The sequence below is a fragment of the Meleagris gallopavo genome, chromosome 16 (assembly GCF_000146605.3).
Source record: "Meleagris gallopavo isolate NT-WF06-2002-E0010 breed Aviagen turkey brand Nicholas breeding stock chromosome 16, Turkey_5.1, whole genome shotgun sequence".
NCBI lineage: Eukaryota > Metazoa > Chordata > Aves > Galliformes > Phasianidae > Meleagris > Meleagris gallopavo.
In genome coordinates this window covers 8430281-8447486 of record NC_015026.2, presented here as the reverse complement: position 1 = coordinate 8447486, position 17206 = coordinate 8430281, and the positions used below count along the sequence as shown (strand labels likewise).

At 47.9% G+C, this 17206-nt stretch overlaps 2 protein-coding genes across 4 annotated transcripts; one reads left to right on the top strand and one right to left on the bottom strand.

The window, feature by feature from the left end:
• TOP3A (DNA topoisomerase III alpha) lies at positions 1–11619 on the top strand. Of its 3 annotated transcripts, none has more exons than XM_010719564.3 (20): positions 1–58; positions 569–822; positions 1904–1963; positions 2354–2427; positions 3119–3194; positions 3704–3812; positions 4119–4262; positions 4786–4956; positions 5179–5279; positions 5416–5490; positions 5597–5679; positions 5796–6003; positions 6146–6331; positions 6797–6926; positions 7342–7455; positions 7552–7717; positions 8118–8261; positions 8527–8649; positions 8878–9611; positions 10673–11619. In XM_010719564.3, exons 2-20 carry the CDS (start codon positions 637–639, stop codon positions 10849–10851), a joined length of 3063 nt encoding a protein of 1020 aa, XP_010717866.1. In that variant the 5' UTR covers positions 1–58; positions 569–636; the 3' UTR covers positions 10852–11619. The 3 variants fall into 3 exon arrangements, with proteins under 3 accessions (XP_010717866.1, XP_010717867.1, XP_019476094.1); XM_010719565.3 differs by having other exon boundaries at positions 7–74; XM_019620549.2 differs by lacking the exon at positions 1–58 and adding an exon at positions 129–150.
• A 1155-nt stretch (positions 11620–12774) lies between these two features.
• Positions 12775–17069, bottom strand: MIEF2 (mitochondrial elongation factor 2). The gene is made up of 3 exons (XM_031555756.1): positions 16590–17069; positions 15888–16065; positions 12775–15150 (listed from the first exon to the last, which is right to left on the bottom strand). The coding sequence occupies exons 1-3, from the start codon at positions 16734–16736 to the stop codon at positions 14096–14098; spliced, it is 1380 nt and encodes a 459-aa protein (XP_031411616.1). The 5' UTR covers positions 16737–17069; the 3' UTR covers positions 12775–14095.
• Between the last annotated feature and the right edge of the window lie 137 nt (positions 17070–17206).

Here is a 17206-nt window from a genome sequence, read left to right as displayed (position 1 = left end):
TCTGAGGGAATCGCGGCGCCGGAGGGCGGATCGCCCCGCGCCGCGCTGCTCTGAGGAGGTCGAACCGCGCTGGGGTGGGCTGGCGGGATGCGCTGGGCCGTCGTCTGTGTGCGGGTTAAAAATTGCCTAGGAGGATGCAGGGAGCGTGAGGTGGGGAGGGGAGAATGTATCTGGAGCGCTGCGCTCAGCTCTGGGCCCACAGCCCTCAGTGGGGGTGGGTCTGAAGGAGAGGGTCTGGAGGGTGGGGACGGGCTGAAAGCTGCGGGTGTTGAGCCTGGGGAAGAGAAGGCTGCGGGGAACTCTTTGTCAGAGAGTGTGGAGTTAGGGCAAAAGGAAAGGGCTTTAAACTAAGAGAGGGCTTCACTCAGAGGGCGGTGGGTTCCCCGTCCCTGGAGGTGCCGAGGCCATGGGTGGGCCCTGGACAGCCTGAGCTGGGGGGAGCACCCAGTCCGTGGTTGGAACTGGACAATCTCTAAAGTCTCTTCCAACACAACCATTCTGTGGCTTTTTAGATTCTGTGGCTTTCAGGCATCGTTCGTGGTCCTAAAGCAGGCTGTCTCCCGAACAGGGACCAGCCCAGGAGGGAGGAAACAGCACTATGCCTTGGTGCCGTGGGAGCTGTCACAGTTACCTGTGATGAACTTTCAAGCCAGGCTTCTTGCTAGCTGTGGGGTCAGGATGCTGCCTCAGCCTTGGCGCAGCTTCTCACGGGCTGCGGAAGGTTCAGCACTGCAGAGGATCCGGAAGGTCCTGTGTGTAGCTGAGAAGAATGATGCTGCCCGAGGAATTGCAGATCTGCTCTCCAACAGCAGAATGCGGCGGGTAGGAATGCACTACTTCTCACTTCCTCTCGTGCCTGCAGATCTACCTTAGCTGGCTGAAGGTGGTCAGTTCACCAGAGCCTATGCAGTTCAGTTCTGGTCTGCTGTGTGCCTTGTGCAGAGCTTGATACACAGCCTCTGGCTCTTTCTGACCACATGAGGGTATACAGGAACAGCTTTCATATGTGAAATGGTCAAACACCGCTTGCCCAGATATAGCTGGGAGTCCTGGACCCATTTTCTTTTTGCCTCAAGTCCTGCTGGGATTCTGTTCCCCAGCTGTGCGCTCTCCCCAAACTTCCTTCACCAAGCACTGAGCCCAGCAGTGGGGGTTCCCTTTGTTGTTCCTAGCTTTGCAGTACATGTAAAAGCCTTTAGGAACTGAAACCATCTGTCGGCATGCGTTTCCCAGTCAAAAAACACTGCTTCTGCAGTGTCAGCAAGTATCAAGGGTGTACTGAAGTTCACATAATAAAGCAAAGATGGTCTGCGGTTTGAAGGAGAGTTCAAAGATCTCTGCTGTTGCTTTGCTTTGTGACCTTTCACCTTTTGAATAAATTACTTGGTATTTCCAAGCTAAGGAACTAGACAATGCTTCTACACCAGAATTACATGTGAATGCACAGTATTACCAAGAGCTCTCTCAATCAAGTAAGATGTTGTCATACTTCTGTAGGAAATGATGCAAATGTCCCATGTTCCATAAATCTCAGGTGGGAGGGACCCAGAACTGGTGCACTGATTGTTGTTTGGAGCAGGACAGCTGTTTATCAGCTGTTTATCACTGGCTAACCCTGATAAACAAATCTGTCTGTCATCACCATGCATAGGGTGATGGTCCCAGCATCCCCTTCAGGCTTTTTTAAAATACTATTACATTGGAAAGCACCGTCTCGTTGTTTCTGAAAAATGGAACAAGTAATTTCTGTTCACCCTCCTTTGTCTTTCTGTTTTAAGTAGTCACCAATTTTCACTTGCCCTGTATTTCTGTGCCCTGCCATAACAGTCTGTATAAAGTGAGATGGAATGCGTTTGACTTCTGGTAAGAGCCAGAAACTTAGCAGCTTTCTTTTTCCTTCTAGAGAGAAGGGTTTTCCAAGTTCAACAAGATCTACGAATATGACTACCAGATGTTTGGCCAGGTAGAATTTTCTTTCATTTCACTGCTGGATTGGAAAAATGCAAAATGGTAGTTATTAAAAAGCAAAACAAAATTTGTCTGAAGTTAAGAAATGCATAACCAGTTTCGTCCAAAGAAAAGGAAGAGTCAGATTTTCTCTTCTTAGCTTTTCTTTCAGTTTTGTTCTTCTGTGTTCCCACTTGTCAAAAACTTTGTTTCTTAGAATTGGAAGCTTCTTACAAAAAATCAGGATACAGATGTAGGTTTAGTTGCTTATAGGGAAAGGAGTGTTAAAATGAGCAGGAGGGAGGTATCATCGCTTGTGTCAGTTGAGAACTGTGTCAGGATTCTGGGGCTCTGGGTAGCCTATAGCAAAAGATGAGCACTAATTACCTTTCCCTATCTTTTGCAGAACGTTACTATGGTGATGACATCCGTGTCAGGACACTTGCTGGCTCATGATTTCAAGCTGCCATTTCGCAAATGGTGTGTACTTACTGCATCCTCACAAGTCTGAAGCTTGTCTTCTGCTTCTGATCCTAAGCTGCCATAGTCATATGCGCCACACTATTGGAGGGAACATTTCCCTGGAGTATATGTGGTGGTGCCCCTGGGCCATACCTTATCATCTAGGAGAGCCAGCATGTCAGCTCCAGTAGCAGACATCCACAGGGAGGGGCAGTGGCACAGCAGGTTTCAAGCAGCCACACCAAGCAGCATGATAAGTAGCAAATTATTTACAGGATAGCGAAAATATTATCTCAGATTACTGTTTTCATAGCGTTAAAAACAAACAAGAAATCCCAGCAAGTTTCAATACTGATTAAAATGCAGGAAGGCCAATCCAAGGAAACAAATTGATTTGAAACCTGGAGTTTTTGTGTTCTTTGTTTAAGAAAGAATTTTCCTGGGAAGCGAGGTGTTTTGTTCATTGTGTGTGAAACATGAGAAGCTGCTCATTTAGGGCTGCCAGATTTTCTGTTTGCTCTGTTTTCATTTTGGTTCTATTGTTTTTGAGTAAACACAGCTCAGCATTTCACACTAATTCTTAAGTTAAAGCTCACGTTATATTATTACTAATTCCAGTACTGAACAGCATATCCTCACTGGACAGCAGCAGTTAATGTCTGCCGGTGTTTTTGTTTGTTATGCACACTGTTTATCCTCTGTTTACCAGGCATAGCTGTAACCCTCTAGCTCTCTTTGATGCTGAAATCGAGAAATATTGTCCTGAGAATTATGTGGATATTAAGGTATGTTGTTTTTAAAAGTTTTCTTGAAAGACAGAGTTCAGAGTTTAATTCCACAAATATTACTTTAATAACTTACCTTAACTTTTTAAAGTTTCTAGAGCTTGGCAAATTCCTCCTGGATTTTCTAGGAGTACTGTGTTGTTCTGTAATGTTGAAGTCTCCTGCGAGTATAAAATCAGAACAGTAGAGGAACAGTTACTTTGTTAAAAGAAGAAATGCTGTTTCCAACAAGCTGGAACTGCTAATTGCAACTCAATTTTACAAAAAAATGACATTTTCAAAAAGCAGACTGTGGTACAATCCAATCCAAGCAGTGCTTTTTAACAGAGAGTAAATAAATGATTCCTTTCTTTTGAAAGCTGCCTAATTTCCTGAGAGTTACCATTGCAAAATGTTATTGCAACAATCCATCTCTATGGATACACGTTGCATTTCATGTTCAGTTTGTGAATCATTCTAAAACTAAAAGTCTGAGTGGGTCTCATTCAGTGGTTTTTTTTTCGTCTCAGAGAACCCTGGAACGAGAAGTCCAGCAATGCCAAGCTCTGGTCATCTGGACCGACTGTGATCGAGAAGGAGAGAACATCGGGTTTGAGATCATTCATGTTTGCAAAGCTGGTGTGTAGAGCATCTGTTGCATCAATCTGCTTTCCATTAAAATGATGATTTAACAGGTATCACTGCTCAGATCTAGTAACAGATATCATCCTTACTCAGCTGTCATTCTTAGCGTGTTCAGGTCAAATCTCCTGGCTGTAGTTATGATAGATACATGGCTTTGATACACCAGAAATACACCAATACATTGGAAAGATATAGAATAGGTTGACAGCATACACTTTCAAAGACAGCAGCAGTGTATTAGCTCATGCTTTCTATTGCTTTTGAGTCACTTTGATTTTCTTTTTTTTTTGTGTCTGATAGTAAAGCCAAACCTGCAGGTATTCCGAGCACGTTTTTCAGAGATCACACTCCATGCTGTCAGAAGGGCCTGTGAGAATCTCACCCAACCAGATCAAAAAACTAGTGATGCTGTTGAAGTCAGGCAGGAACTGGACCTCAGGATAGGTAAGTAAACTACTTTGGAAATGAGAGCTGGCTGCTAGGCCTGAGCTGCTGCATATACTCTTGAAAACAAGTGAACAAGAGTGTAGTAAGCAGGCAGGGGACAGACAGCTTACATTCTGTCATCAACATATAGCTTATTTTTATAAATACTTGAACTCTTAGATTGTGCTAAAAACTAGATAGCTAGCTATCAGACTTCTTCATTTCTCAGCCAAATTCACACTGCTAAAACTCATCAAGAGCTGTTCAAAAATCATCTGGTACCATATCTCCAACACAAGACAATGCTCCCTGTAGTGTTCTAAATCTGATTTTGAGATCAGAATCAACTAAAGCACATTTCCTGTTTCACTGTAAACAACATGTTCTTTGAAACAAACTGTAGGTTAATAGCTCTGAAAGGCTTCTGTGAATTTTAATATTAAGAGTAAAATTAATAGGGTATAAAAAAAGCCGTCTGCAATGCTGTGATTATCTTTCATTGCTGAAGTATTCAATTCTAGCATCCGTTTTGTTATCTCAGGTGCTGCTTTCACCAGATTCCAGACCCTGAGGCTCCAGAAGATCTTCCCTGATATTTTAGCAGATCAGCTGATCAGCTATGGCAGTTGCCAGTTCCCAACTCTGGGGTTCGTAGTTGAGCGCTTTAAAGCCATCCAGGCCTTTGTCCCTGAAGCCTTCTATAAAATCAAAGGTATGCTGGAGGAAAACAAATGCAGTAATCCATTTTAAAGGGTTTCATGTATTTGGAGAGGAAAAACTTCAGGGCAACTAACAAACAGTGCTGCAGAAGTGATTTCCTTTGCCATTATCATTAAGCAGAACTGGAAATGTTTCCCTGTAGTGTGGTCCCATTGCCTCCACTGGCTTTTAACTATATTACTACTGCATAACTCTAATCTGGTTTTCAACACAGTGACACATGATCATGAAGATGGCAATGTGGTCTTCAATTGGAAGAGGAACCGGCTCTTTAATCACACAGCGTGCCTGGTCCTTTACCACATGTGTATGGAGGTAGGAAAGCTTGTGAATAGATGTATGATCTACCATTGGCCAAACATTTCCTGCATCCTTCTTGTTCAAGATGTTTAAAGTACCATCTGTGTGAACTCTTCAAGGAGATTTTGCATTTTGCTTACTCTGCATTTAGGATCCTGTTGCCACTGTTGTTGAGGTTGGAAGCAAGCCAAAGAGCAAATGGAGGCCCCTGCCCCTGGACACAGTGGTATGTTTGAACTATGCTGAAAAGACTAATCTGAAAGAAGCTTTAAACAGATATTTTACTCAGAATAGTACACAAATGCATTTTTTTCTGGCTCTTCCCAACACAGGAACTTGAGAAGTTGGCTTCCCGCAAACTGAAAATAAACGCAAAGGAAACCATGAGAATAGCAGAAAAACTCTATACTCAAGGGTAAGAAAGCAAGATTTGTCTAGGTAAACTTAATTATTTCAAAAATATATGACCACTAGGCCAAAACAGAAATCCTTCTTGAGCACCTCTTGAAGTGCTCTTCTGTCTTTCTTAAGGTTTATTAGCTATCCCCGAACAGAGACCAACATTTTCCCCAAGGAGCTGAACCTCTCTGCCTTAGTACAGCATCAAACACAGGACCCCAACTGGGGAGCATTTGCACAGAGGATCTTGGATCAGGGTGGGCCAACTCCTCGGAATGGAACCAAATCAGATCAGGCTCACCCTCCCATTCATCCCACAAAATACACTGCTAACCTGCAGGTGAGTTTAGTATTGCTTGATAAAATAGATAGAAATCTTAAGAATATAGTTGTTAGCACAGCATCCTCACCTGAGATTCACTAATATTTCTTAATATCTTGCTAATGCTAGAAGAGAGTAACTCTTTTTTGTTTGATAACAGGGCAATGAACAGAGACTGTATGAATTCATTGTGCGCCATTTTTTGGCTTGCTGCTCTCAAGATGCCAAGGGACAAGAAACAACTGTGGAGATTGACATTGCTAACGAGCGATTCATTGCTCAGGGACTTATGATCCTGGCCCGAAATTATCTGGAAGTTTATCCTTATGAGAAGTGGAGTGACAAGGTAACATCCTTGAATGACATAGATTGGACAGGCTAAAATACCTCAGTTTAAAACTGTAGATGGGTTGTACTAGTGGGAAAGCTTCCCTGCCACTTTCAGATCCATCTACAGAATGTTCTGTGACAATTCTTAGCCCACTGGCTGTTTCACTTAGAACTATCTTTGCTGAAGGCGTGTGTTACTTTGTTATGCCAGCTTTGGATAGATTCTTCCCTTTCTGACACCACAGCAGAGACCATTCAGGGCTGCTTCCACATGGGAAGGGATACTCACCAAGAGGAGCTGCAATTGCTGTTCTATGGTGTCTCTGGCAGGTCTTCATTAGCTAATCCTGAGCATCCCGAGACTGGATCTCCTTCAGAACAGAGTGCTGCTATATTACTGCACCAATTTGCTGTTAGTATGACATTTGTCTTCAGTGGATGGTCCAGAAGGCAGTTTCAAAGAGATTCTCCTTCCCTTCAGGTTATCCCACTGTATCAGAAAGGGTCTCGCTTTCAGCCCACTACAGTGGAGATGGTGGATGGGGAAACCAGCCCTCCATTGCTCCTCACAGAAGCGGATCTCATTGCACTCATGGAGAAACATGGCATTGGTCAGTATTGGCAGTGTGGCCTTTCAGTCTTGAGAGAACTTTGTTCATGAGCATCTCCTCTACTTCCCTAATACTAGTTCTTTCCAGCCCTCAGAGTAGGGGATTCTCTAAACATCACTTCAGATAAGAAGTTACTTAAATATGCAGAACAGAAAGATAGTAAAAACCTATGGGCAGCATCCAGAGAAACCAACAAGACTGTAGTGTCTCTCCAGTACCCAAGGGGATGTGAAGTTTAGGGTCCATGTAGGGTCTACATGCACTTTCTCAGCCTCAGCACCAATGGGATGTAATGTCAGCATTATTCCTGGCAATAAGTTCTGTCTCCTTGTCCCTTTAGCATCTTACACTGCAGTGGGCACAAGGGAAATCTCTTCTTGGCACCTAATTTGACTCACAACCTGTCTGCTTGCAGGGACTGATGCCACGCACGCTGAGCACATTGAGACAATTAAGACACGGATGTATGTGGGGCTTACAGCAGATCAGAGATTCCTCCCAGGCCACCTGGGCATGGGGCTGGTTGAAGGTAAGGGCAGTGCTTGTTAGAGAGAGGGCAGGTTCCTTACTTGCTTGTTCCTTACTTGCTTGTTCCTTTCACTTACCACGTGGTATGCTCCTCCAGGCTATGATTCCATGGGCTATGAGATGTCCAAGCCTGACCTTCGAGCGGAGCTGGAGGCTGATCTGAAGCTGATCTGTGAGGGAAAGAAAGACAAATCTATAGTGTTGCAACAGCAAGTCCAAAAGTATAAACAAGTCTTCATTGAGGCTGTGGCCAGAGCCAACAAGTGAGTCGTTTGTCTTTGCCCTCTTCTGCTTGCTTGGCCATTCTGGCCTGAGGTAGGATCCTGTCGCATTTCCTTCTTGGGGCTCTGCTCAGTATGTGCAAGCATTCACATAGGAAGAGTTGACTTGAAGCTGGCATGCCATCACGGGCTGGTGCCAATTTACTGCAAACTGTGGTTTACACTCTTTGAATTCAATTCAGAGATATCTGAAAGACATGAGCAAATGCTCTGGCCATATCCACGTTGCACCCACGTCTAGCCTGTTCCAGAGGCAGTGCTAAATTAACATATCTATGGAGAAGCTTAGAGGAGCTGTGCCAGAGGGCAGCAGGCATCAATTCACTGCTCGATTGCTTTTTGCAGAGGAGACACACTGCATGCTCTACTTTTTTCTCTATAGGCTGGACCAGGCCCTGGCTCAGTATTTTGGAGAAGGCACAGAAATTGCAGAGCAAGAGGAAGTCTACCCAGCAATGCCAGTTTCCATTCGGAAGTGTCCCCAGTGCAACAATGACATGGTCCTGAAGACCAAGAAGAATGGCGGGTTGGTGATCTTCCTTGTCTTAAAACATAACTTTCTGTACCTTGCTAAGTGTTGTTCATTTACTTGTTCTCTGCAGCACTGCATGAAAACCCAGGCTGCAGCTAACAAACTGCACCAGCTGTTAAACTTTGTGGACTCTGAACCTCTTTTTCAAGTACTCTTAAAAAAAAAGCTTTGCTTTGGTAACTTCTGACAGCTGAGAAGAGAAGAGAACAGTCACTGACCGTCTTGATTTTGTCTCTTCCTCATTTGGTGCCCACGGCAGGTTCTATCTCAGCTGCATGGGATATCCAGCTTGTAAAACTGCGGTCTGGTTTCCTGATTTTGTGCTGGATGTGGCCAAGGACGAGAGCATCTGTGCTGTGTGTAAACCACATCCAGTTCACAGGTGGGTCTTACCAGTCATCCCTTAGGGAAGTGCAACCTCTCAGACATTATATTGTTAGCCATCGGGGCCAGTGACTTCCAGACTAGGTTGGGCAACAGTTTTCTGTTCCAATCTTGAAAAGCTGGAGCAGCATTCTCATGGCTTGGGGATGGAAAGAAAGTGGAGGGAAGTAAAGTTAACAGTAAGTACAGCAGAACTGGCAGATTTATATTCTTCCTTTCTTTTTAGACTGAAGTTTAAATTTAAGAGAGGCAGTGTTCCACCCACGATGCCCCTGGAGTTTGTTGGCTGCATTGGAGGATGCGATCAGATGCTGAAAGAGCTCTTGGACCTGAGGTACTCAAACAGATCATCCCAATCTGGACAGTCAGCCAGCCAGCAGGCCAACCAGTTGCAGGTGAACAACTCCTTTAACAGAGCAAACAGTGAAAACAGGCATGTAGGAGGTACCACAAACATGGCAACAGGACATCTGCTTTACTTGAGCTCAACAGGAGCTCCCAGGCCTGCTCCTTCAGCTGCTCCAGATGATGGGAATAACGCAGTGGTGTGCAACTGTGGGAACGAAGCCACGCTGTTAACTGTGCGCAAAGAAGGGCCCAATCAAGGCAGACAGTTTTACAAATGCAGTGCCAATACCTGCAACTTTTTCCTCTGGTCTGATCAACAGTCAGAGGACAGAAGCAATGCAGCCCCGCGGGACTCTGCACCACCCCAGGCCTTTGGGGCAAGGGGCCTTGCAAATTCTCAGAGACCAGGAGGAAAGAGAGGCCCAGAACACTTTGGAAGCAGCAACAACTCCAGTTCAGGAGGCAGCACAGTCTGCAGGTGTGACCAGCCAGCTGTCACACGCACGGTCCAAAAAGATGGCCCTAACAAAGGGCGGCAGTTCCACACGTGCTCAAAACCCAGAGAGCAGCAGTGCGGCTTCTTCCAGTGGGCTGATGAAAACGTGGCTCCAGGTAAGGCTGGGCTTGGGGTAAAATTCGAGGGTTGGAGGCTGTTCTTCAAACTAAACTAAATAGACACTCCTCATATACACATAATGCTGTCACAGTACTACTCTTACATTTGACAGACTCCAGGTTTGTCTTCAGAAAGCATCAGAAGCATTATAGTATTTGAAATATTTCTTGCAACAACTGAATATGGCTTACCTTTCTCACAGTGCTAGCAGGATGTGTTGTCCTAATACATCCACTGTGTTCTAAGCAGTAACAGAATGCTTTGCTTCTAGATGCAGTAAACTTGTGCATCTGTGCATCCATGAGTTGCTGAACAAAACCCAGCATGCCTTCCAACAGCCTGTTTGAGACAGAATTCGTGCTCCCAAATTCTAGTGTTCCATTTTGAGAGGTCTGTTACTGATTTAAACAGAGTTGAAGCAGCAACACCCCTTTGGAGATCTTAAGCCCCATTCTGGCAGACCAAGGAAGCTGTGGTGCTCCCTCCATCCTAGTTTAGAAAGTCAGTGAAGGGCCAGGCCTTGCTGAAGCTTTGATCACAGCTGAGAAGCTGAGTGTGGCTGCAGTGAAAAGGTGCTGAAAGCAAACACCCATTATAAAAGAAAACAAAACAAAAAAACAATGTAAAAAGGATGCAAAAGAAAGAGCACTGAGAAAAAAAAAGGACAGTAAGCAAAATAGAGAGGCAAAGGTGTAATCTGAGAGAGCTCTTTAGCACCAACTTCCTTCGTAAACATTTGGCCTTAAAGGGGCAGAACCAAATTTTCAGACCTACTTTAAGAACAAGTTCTCTGGCATGTTTTGTTGCTTCTGCTTTGGCTGTAGCCTGGAGCATACAGCCAGAAAGATCAGTTTTCCCTGTTCTGTTCACACATTTATCTAATGCTGCAAGAGAGATGGATAACATTTAAATATTCAAACAAAGCAAGTTTAGTTTCAGAAATAACTTGATTGGCTGCAATAGCAAAGTCCTTGATCTTCTGCCATTTTGAACCCATCATCTGTCTTCACCTTTGTGTATTTTCAAAGGCACTTAAATCCAAGTTATTTCTTTCTAGGAGCTTCTGGAGATTCCTCTTTTAACCACTTTGGGAGCAGTGGATACTCAAGGGAGTTGGGAAGTAAAGCTAAGAGACCAAGCAATCTCTCCCAAGGAGCAACAGCCAAGAAACCACGGACCTGTAGTATTTGCCACCAGCCTGGCCACACTAAAAAAACTTGTCCTCTAGATCACTGAGCCTGGATGGACATCTTTTGAGATTCTGAAAGGTCCAGACTGTGAGCTGCTTTAGAAGCAGCTACTGCTGAAAGGAGTACACAGGAGCACAGAAACAAGTCTGTGTGGGTGTTTTGGGGAAGGGCTGGCTGCTCCTACTAAGGGGTACCTTCCTCATTCATGCATTATGAGCATGGGCAGCAAGGGTTCAAAGAGCTTTGAAAACTGGCTCCACTGCTGGTGTCAGCCTTTGCTTTACAACTGCTCTTCTGCTGAGCTAATCAAAATACTCTAAACATTTCAAGGAAGTAGTTGGAAACTGGATCTGCAGTGAAAACAGCAGTGGATTTAGTCCACCTGCAGCTCCTGCTGTGGTAGCAGTTGTATGCAGTATTTCTGCACGAGGAAGAGCTGGATCATAGCCACTGGGACAGACCCTAGGGTTGCTCTACTCTTCTATCTCCCTGGTTTTCCACAGTGTGGAATTTTAAGTTGCCCTTCTAAGTAGAAGTTACCACAGCAACATTCCCCTTTCTTTTTTGTCACTTACCTTGTCTGTGATGGAACCTGGTGCAGAGAAGATGGAGCTGGAGCTTGCCCTGAAAGGAAAGCTCGGCTGCAGTGCTTGGGAAATGCCTTCATTTTAGACTGTTCCTGAATTTGAAACTGCATTCTTGCCCAGACCTCAAGACGTGCCTGTGTGATGCTGCTAGTTATTGGAAGTTATTTTTGTCCAAGTAATAAGTTTCATATTAAAAAATTATTTAATTTTTAAATTTGATGCAGTGACATCTTGACTGTCTGATAATTTCTTCCTATTTAAAATAGTTGAGCTATTGTTAAAAGCATCCACACAAATCTTTCCATTCAGTTGTTAGAACAGTACAGAAGCTTTCTTGGCAGAAACTCCCTGTAGCTTTTCTTTGAGCTGTGGGTAAAACAGTTTTATCTCACCAGCTGCATTTGTTGTAGTGTTGTTGTCCAGGGAAAGACAATTGGCTGAACCTGAAGGGAGTTTCTTGTTTCCTGCACATAGTTTAGACTGAACTCCTTGAGAAAAAGCCAACCTACCTCCTCCCTCTTTGTTTGGGCTTTCTCTACATCAAAGCAAGTAGCTCCACAAAACTCCCTTGTCCTCTTCTGGCAGAGGACAGTACTCAGCTGCTCCCCCAGGGCCTCCAGCGTTGCTCAGGATACTGCTCCTAAGCAGAGAGCAGTTCCCATGGGACAGTGCTAAGGTGATATACGTGAAGCAAGCGGAGTGGGCAGGAGGCTGAAGCACAGCTAGGGGGGTAGCTCAAAGCAGGGGAGACCACAGCAGCATGGGTTCATTTTCAGCTCTGCACAAGAAAGAAGAGCTTTCAAGTTTACAGAAGTTCACTGCTCTCAGGCCTAGACCTATGGACTGTGGTCAAGAGAACCTACGTTGCATTTCTCTGTACCCCTCACTCCCACTATTAACAGCTGTAACCTAAAAATACAAACTTGATGTCTAAAATAACAGGATTAGAAGGCTTCGTCATGCAGTCAGTGAGCTGGCTAAAGCATGGCTAGGGCTGGGCAGCCTCCAAATGGCAACAGCAGCAGAAAGCATCTGCGTAGCACACAGGTTTAGCATTGCTGATGGCATTTGCCGTTACCAGCTTTACTGGTTTAACCCTGGTTAGCGTTCAGGCAGCCGAGCAGTTAGGACTGCTAGCTGAACAGCAAGAGCTCAGCATCCAGACAGCACTGGATGCTTCTGCAGGCAGCAGGAGCACTGGGTGTTTTATGCGGTGGTCTGGAAGAGGAAGAGAAAAGCCATGCACCGTGGGGTCCAGAGTGCTGCCAAGCTCTGTGCAGGGTACACCCCAGCTGCACTGTTCCCAGGAATGCTGCCACACCAGGAGCACAGCTTCAGACCTTACTACAGGACAGGAGACAAAACATCTGAGACGAGAGAACCAGTGTACACAGCAAGGATTTATTCTCATCACTAACACTTGGGAAGTTGCTCAAAGGAACAAACCAAGTAGTCTTCAGACTAGGAGGAAAGGCATAGTGACATTTTTTTTCCTCCCGTAAACAAGATAGTTGTAAAGAAAATTAAACCACAACAGATGCTCATGCTGAAGACCACAAGACTTCACCATCTCTACCAGTGTGCAAAAACAGCATAGCTCTTCCCATTAACAACAAGAATGTATTCCTTCACACTTGGATTACAGGCAGAAACAAAACCTACCAGCAGCCACTCAAAGGGGGAAAAAAAGAAAACAAAACAACAAAAAATACTCAAACAAAACAGATCTTATTGAAAAGAAGCACAAACCACACTTGACGTCTTGCAAGCACTCTGCTCTGTGCATCAATCCTGTCCTTTTCTGCCCCACACCACGAGGCTTCAGGGCAACAAGACATTAAGACAGCAGCAATACATACACGAAAAGGGCACTTGACAGGCTGGGAGGGGACACCATGGCCCACTAGGTGGGCGCTGGTGTCCACCAGGAGGCTGCAGCTCCTGCAGCTAGCTGCCAGCCCATGCTGCAGCACAGCAACTTGGAGAACGGGCCTCAGAGACCCCCTCCTTGGGGGCAGAGCTGATGCTGGCAGAACAGCCAGGCAGGGCTGAGCTCGGGTTGCCATTTAGTACCTGAAAGGATTTCCAAAGAGTAACCCTGCCATGGCACTACCTTGCAGTACCCAGAGCACTGCACAGCCATTGCTCAGGCTGTATTTCAGGTTGGCAACATCCCCGAATGCAGCCCTGACAAGGAACAAGGTTCCCACCTCACCCCATGGCACTCCATGACTGAGCTCGGTGCTCACAGAAGGACCCACACAGCAGCCAGGATGCCACAAGCCATGAAGTTTGTAGCAGCATCGGGAGACGTGCATGCCTCAACAGGCAGGGAAAGCTCCAAACCACTCAGGTCTTGGAACTTGGAGCTTGTTGCTTGGAGCAACAGGGGAGCCTAGAGTTCAGGACGGCAGGCTGGGATGCAGCAGTTCACGGGGATCCAGCAGTCAAACTTGTTCCATGTTGGTTCCCAGCAGATGGGACTTCGCTTAAGGGGCTGCATTCAATGTGGGTAAGGCAGAACCCCATGGCAAACAGCTTCTTACACCATCATCCATTTCTCTCAGGCACATTTTATTCAGAAAGGAAATACTTTTGTTCATAAAGTGCAAGAACTTGGCCTCTTACCGACTAGTCAACTAGAAGCATCACAACCCAGACAGCTGAGGAACTCCCCGTGCTCAGGAGCTCCTGCTGCACCAGTCACTTCTCTGTCAGCAGGAGTCCTGGCTCAGACACAGCCCTGTAGAGCAGAAAGCCCATCTCCTCTATTTCCTCTTCCAGCAGCTCACAGAAAAGGTTCACTTTGGGGTTAAAGTAGCAAGGCAGGACCCCATTCTCCAGGTAGCCCACCAGCTCCTCGAGCACTTGCTGGAACCTGGTGGCAAGGCTTTCCTCTGTCCAGTCTGACTCAGTGGAACTCAAGTGAAGGATGACATGTGCCAAGGGGCTGCCGCTCAGCTTGCGCAGGGCAGGATGGCTCCTGCAGACACCATTCAGGATGCAGAGGCAGTGCTGCCGAGCGCCGGCGTCGCCAGCATCCAGCTCCTTCACCTTCAAGACCTCCGCCCTGCCAAAGCTCTCAAGCCAAAGGTTTTCCACCAGTCCTTCAGGAGGAGCAGCCAGAAGAACTTTGTCCTCCATTTCCACCACCGGGAAGAGGGCGATGCTCAGCTCAACCTGATCGTGTTTGACATCCAGCCTCAGCTCCCGGGAGGCCACGAGTGGGTGGATGACCGTCCCCAGCAGGCTGCCTATGGCTGGCCAGTTGATGGAGGCCACCAACATCTTGTGGAGGGTCTCGTTGAGCACATTGGAGGAGAGGTACTGGCCCACAAGAAACCTGTCCCAGGGGCTGCGCCCACGAGGGAAATACTCCAAGTCAGTCCTTTTGATCATCCAGTACTGGGGGTTTCTCACAACGGTGTCCTCTCCTGGGATGAGGCTCCAGAGGGTGGCATCGAGGACTACTGGCAGCATGAAGTGGATGTGGTCAGCAGCAAGAGCCCCGAGGCCATCGAGCAGGGGACCGCTGAGGAAGAGGCTGCCAAAGGGCAACTCCGGGCACTTGCTCCGCAGGAAGCTCTGAAGCTCAGCGCAGATGCTCCGGGCCAACTGCTGGGCAACTGCCACTTGCTCCTCAGACATAGGGAGGTGGATGCTGTAGTGTGAGAGCAGCTTCTCCTGCAGCGTGAGGCAGCGGGGAGGGCTGGACTCGGTCTCAGGAGGCTCTGGGGGCACTGGGCAGGCCCTGGGTTCTGCAAGAAGAGGATGGGGCAAAGGCAAGGAAGAAGTCACGGCTTTGGGCAGATCAGACAACACATCTTCTCAGGCCACAGCCATAAAAAAAACAAACCTGTGCTGAAGCCCCAGCTCTCAGCCTTTGGCCACGAGGCAACTTTTCAGCCAACACAAGGCTCAATCCAAACCCAAAACCCAACAGCACCTGGTGTTACACCCCAGCTAGAGGTGGCTAAACCCAGCTAAGCAGTAGCAGCCAGACAAAACACAAACTACCAGGTTCCCTCATAAGTCTCAGTCCCACTGCTCACCCCTACGTCTGCCTGATTGCTGAGTCCTGAATCAATCCCACTTTGGGTGCGGTGCCTCAGGACCTGCCCAGCACCAGGCTGAGCTGCTTTCCTACTCAGTAAACACTGCCTGTGCAGCCAGCTGGACAAGCCAGCCTTTGTCTGCAGCAGTTCACAGGCACATCTTCCTCCCTAGACAGAGCTGACCCAAGAACCAAGCACTGTTCAACAGGAAACAAAAGCAAGACAGCCTCTACTGCAACCAGCTGGCTGAGACGCGCAGGAGTTATCAGAGGCACTGTTACTGAGGCACTGCCAAAAAAGGGGCCGCAGCTTGGGAGCCTCCCAAAAGGGAAGACACAATCGGGTCAGCTTTCCGGTCATGGAGCTAAAAATAAAGCCCAGCTCCCAGGCACAGCCAGCCAAGGTGATCTTCACCCACACGCACTCGCCATAAGCATCACCTGGTGCTGGTGGTGGAGCCGGGGAGAGCAGGGGTTCACTGAGGTCTTCCCTTCTCTGCTTCTTGGGAGGTTTTTGTGCTGCTTTGATCAGGGCCAAGTCCTGCCAGCTCTCCTCCAGGCTCTTCTGCTCAGCTTTGGGATCATCTTCCTCTCGAGGGCTCGTGGCTCGATCTATCAGCTGGCAGGAGAGACAGATGGAGGGGATGTGCACGTGGTCCACAAAACCCACACCTCACCCTCAGGGTAGTGAGGGCTCCCTCATCCTGAGTGTGCTGAGATGGGGGGGCTGCAGACCCCAAATGGCCTCACTCACATAGAGGGCTGTTCTAACTGCTGCCGTTCGAGCTGCTGCTGTTCATGCAAACACAAGGAATGCTATGGATGTGGGAGGAAAGCTCCAAGATCAGCAGCACCCTTTACAGAAGGCTGCTATTGCTGGAAGAGCAAAGAGACCGAGGGACCACAGGGAAAACCAGCACAGACAAGTTGTTCTCTTGATAGCACTTCCCACCCCAGAGGACAGCACACACGTGGGGTAACAGTCACACACAGCTCTTCTACTGGAGAAAAGCAACGGTTTGAGAGACTCAAAGATGCACACAAGCTTCCTACAGATTTTAAAATGAAAACAACGAGGCACCTCTCTGAAACGTGATGCGGCACATCGCCCCGTGCAGCGCTTGGGGACCCCCCCAGCCTCACCCGTTTGACGGCCAGCGTGGCGATGGCGAGCACGGCCGCGCCGCTGACGCCCAGCACCAGCCTGGCGTTGGCCAGCAGCAGGTCGAGGACGCCGCCCAGCCCGCCGTCGTCCCGCCGCTTGCCCCGCTGCTGCGCGAATTCAGCCATGGTCACCTGCGGGAGGGAAGAGGAACGGCGCGCCGTAATCCGACAGCGGGGAGCCGGCTCCCCAAAGGTCACGGGGCGCGTAACGGCGATGGGGTGAAGGCGGAGGGGCCGGCAGGACGCGAGATCCCAGGGCAGCCGGACCCCCCAGCCGACCTTCAGGCCCAGGGCTCCCGCCGTTACAGGCTGCGGTGGTGGCGCCGGGCCGGACCAAGGGTCGCCCCGACAAGGCTTCGGCCGCCTCGCCCCGCCGTTACGCAGTGCCTGCCAACACTCGGGGCAGCGCCGGCAGACGGGACGAGGGGCCGTACCGGTACCCCGGAAGGGGCCGGATATACACAGCCCCCTTCACCGAGCTGCCAAGGACAGACAAAGGTAGAACAGCGAACACCGCTGAGGGACGGGTGCTATCGAGGGTTATCTCCCCCTCCTCACCCCGGCTGTGCCGAACTCCCCCCTCCCCCCGCACCGGG

Excerpts from the sequence above, each read along its gene's own strand:
- TOP3A (XM_010719564.3), top strand. The coding sequence starts at position 637 with ATGAACTTTCAAGCCAGGCTTCTTGCTAGCTGTGGGGTCAGGATGCTG. Across the intron at positions 1,964-2,353 it reads ACTACCAGATGTTTGGCCAG|AACGTTACTATGGTGATGAC; the intron begins GTAGAATTTTCT and ends TATCTTTTGCAG. Across the intron at positions 8,262-8,526 it reads AAGACCAAGAAGAATGGCGG|GTTCTATCTCAGCTGCATGG; the intron begins GTTGGTGATCTT and ends TGCCCACGGCAG.
- MIEF2 (XM_031555756.1), bottom strand. The coding sequence starts at position 16,736 with ATGGCTGAATTCGCGCAGCAGCGGGGCAAGCGGCGGGACGACGGCGGG. Across the intron at positions 16,066-16,589 it reads CCACGCTGGCCGTCAAACGG|CTGATAGATCGAGCCACGAG; the intron begins GTGAGGCTGGGG and ends CTCTCCTGCCAG. Across the intron at positions 15,151-15,887 it reads GGCTCCACCACCAGCACCAG|AACCCAGGGCCTGCCCAGTG; the intron begins GTGATGCTTATG and ends CTCTTCTTGCAG.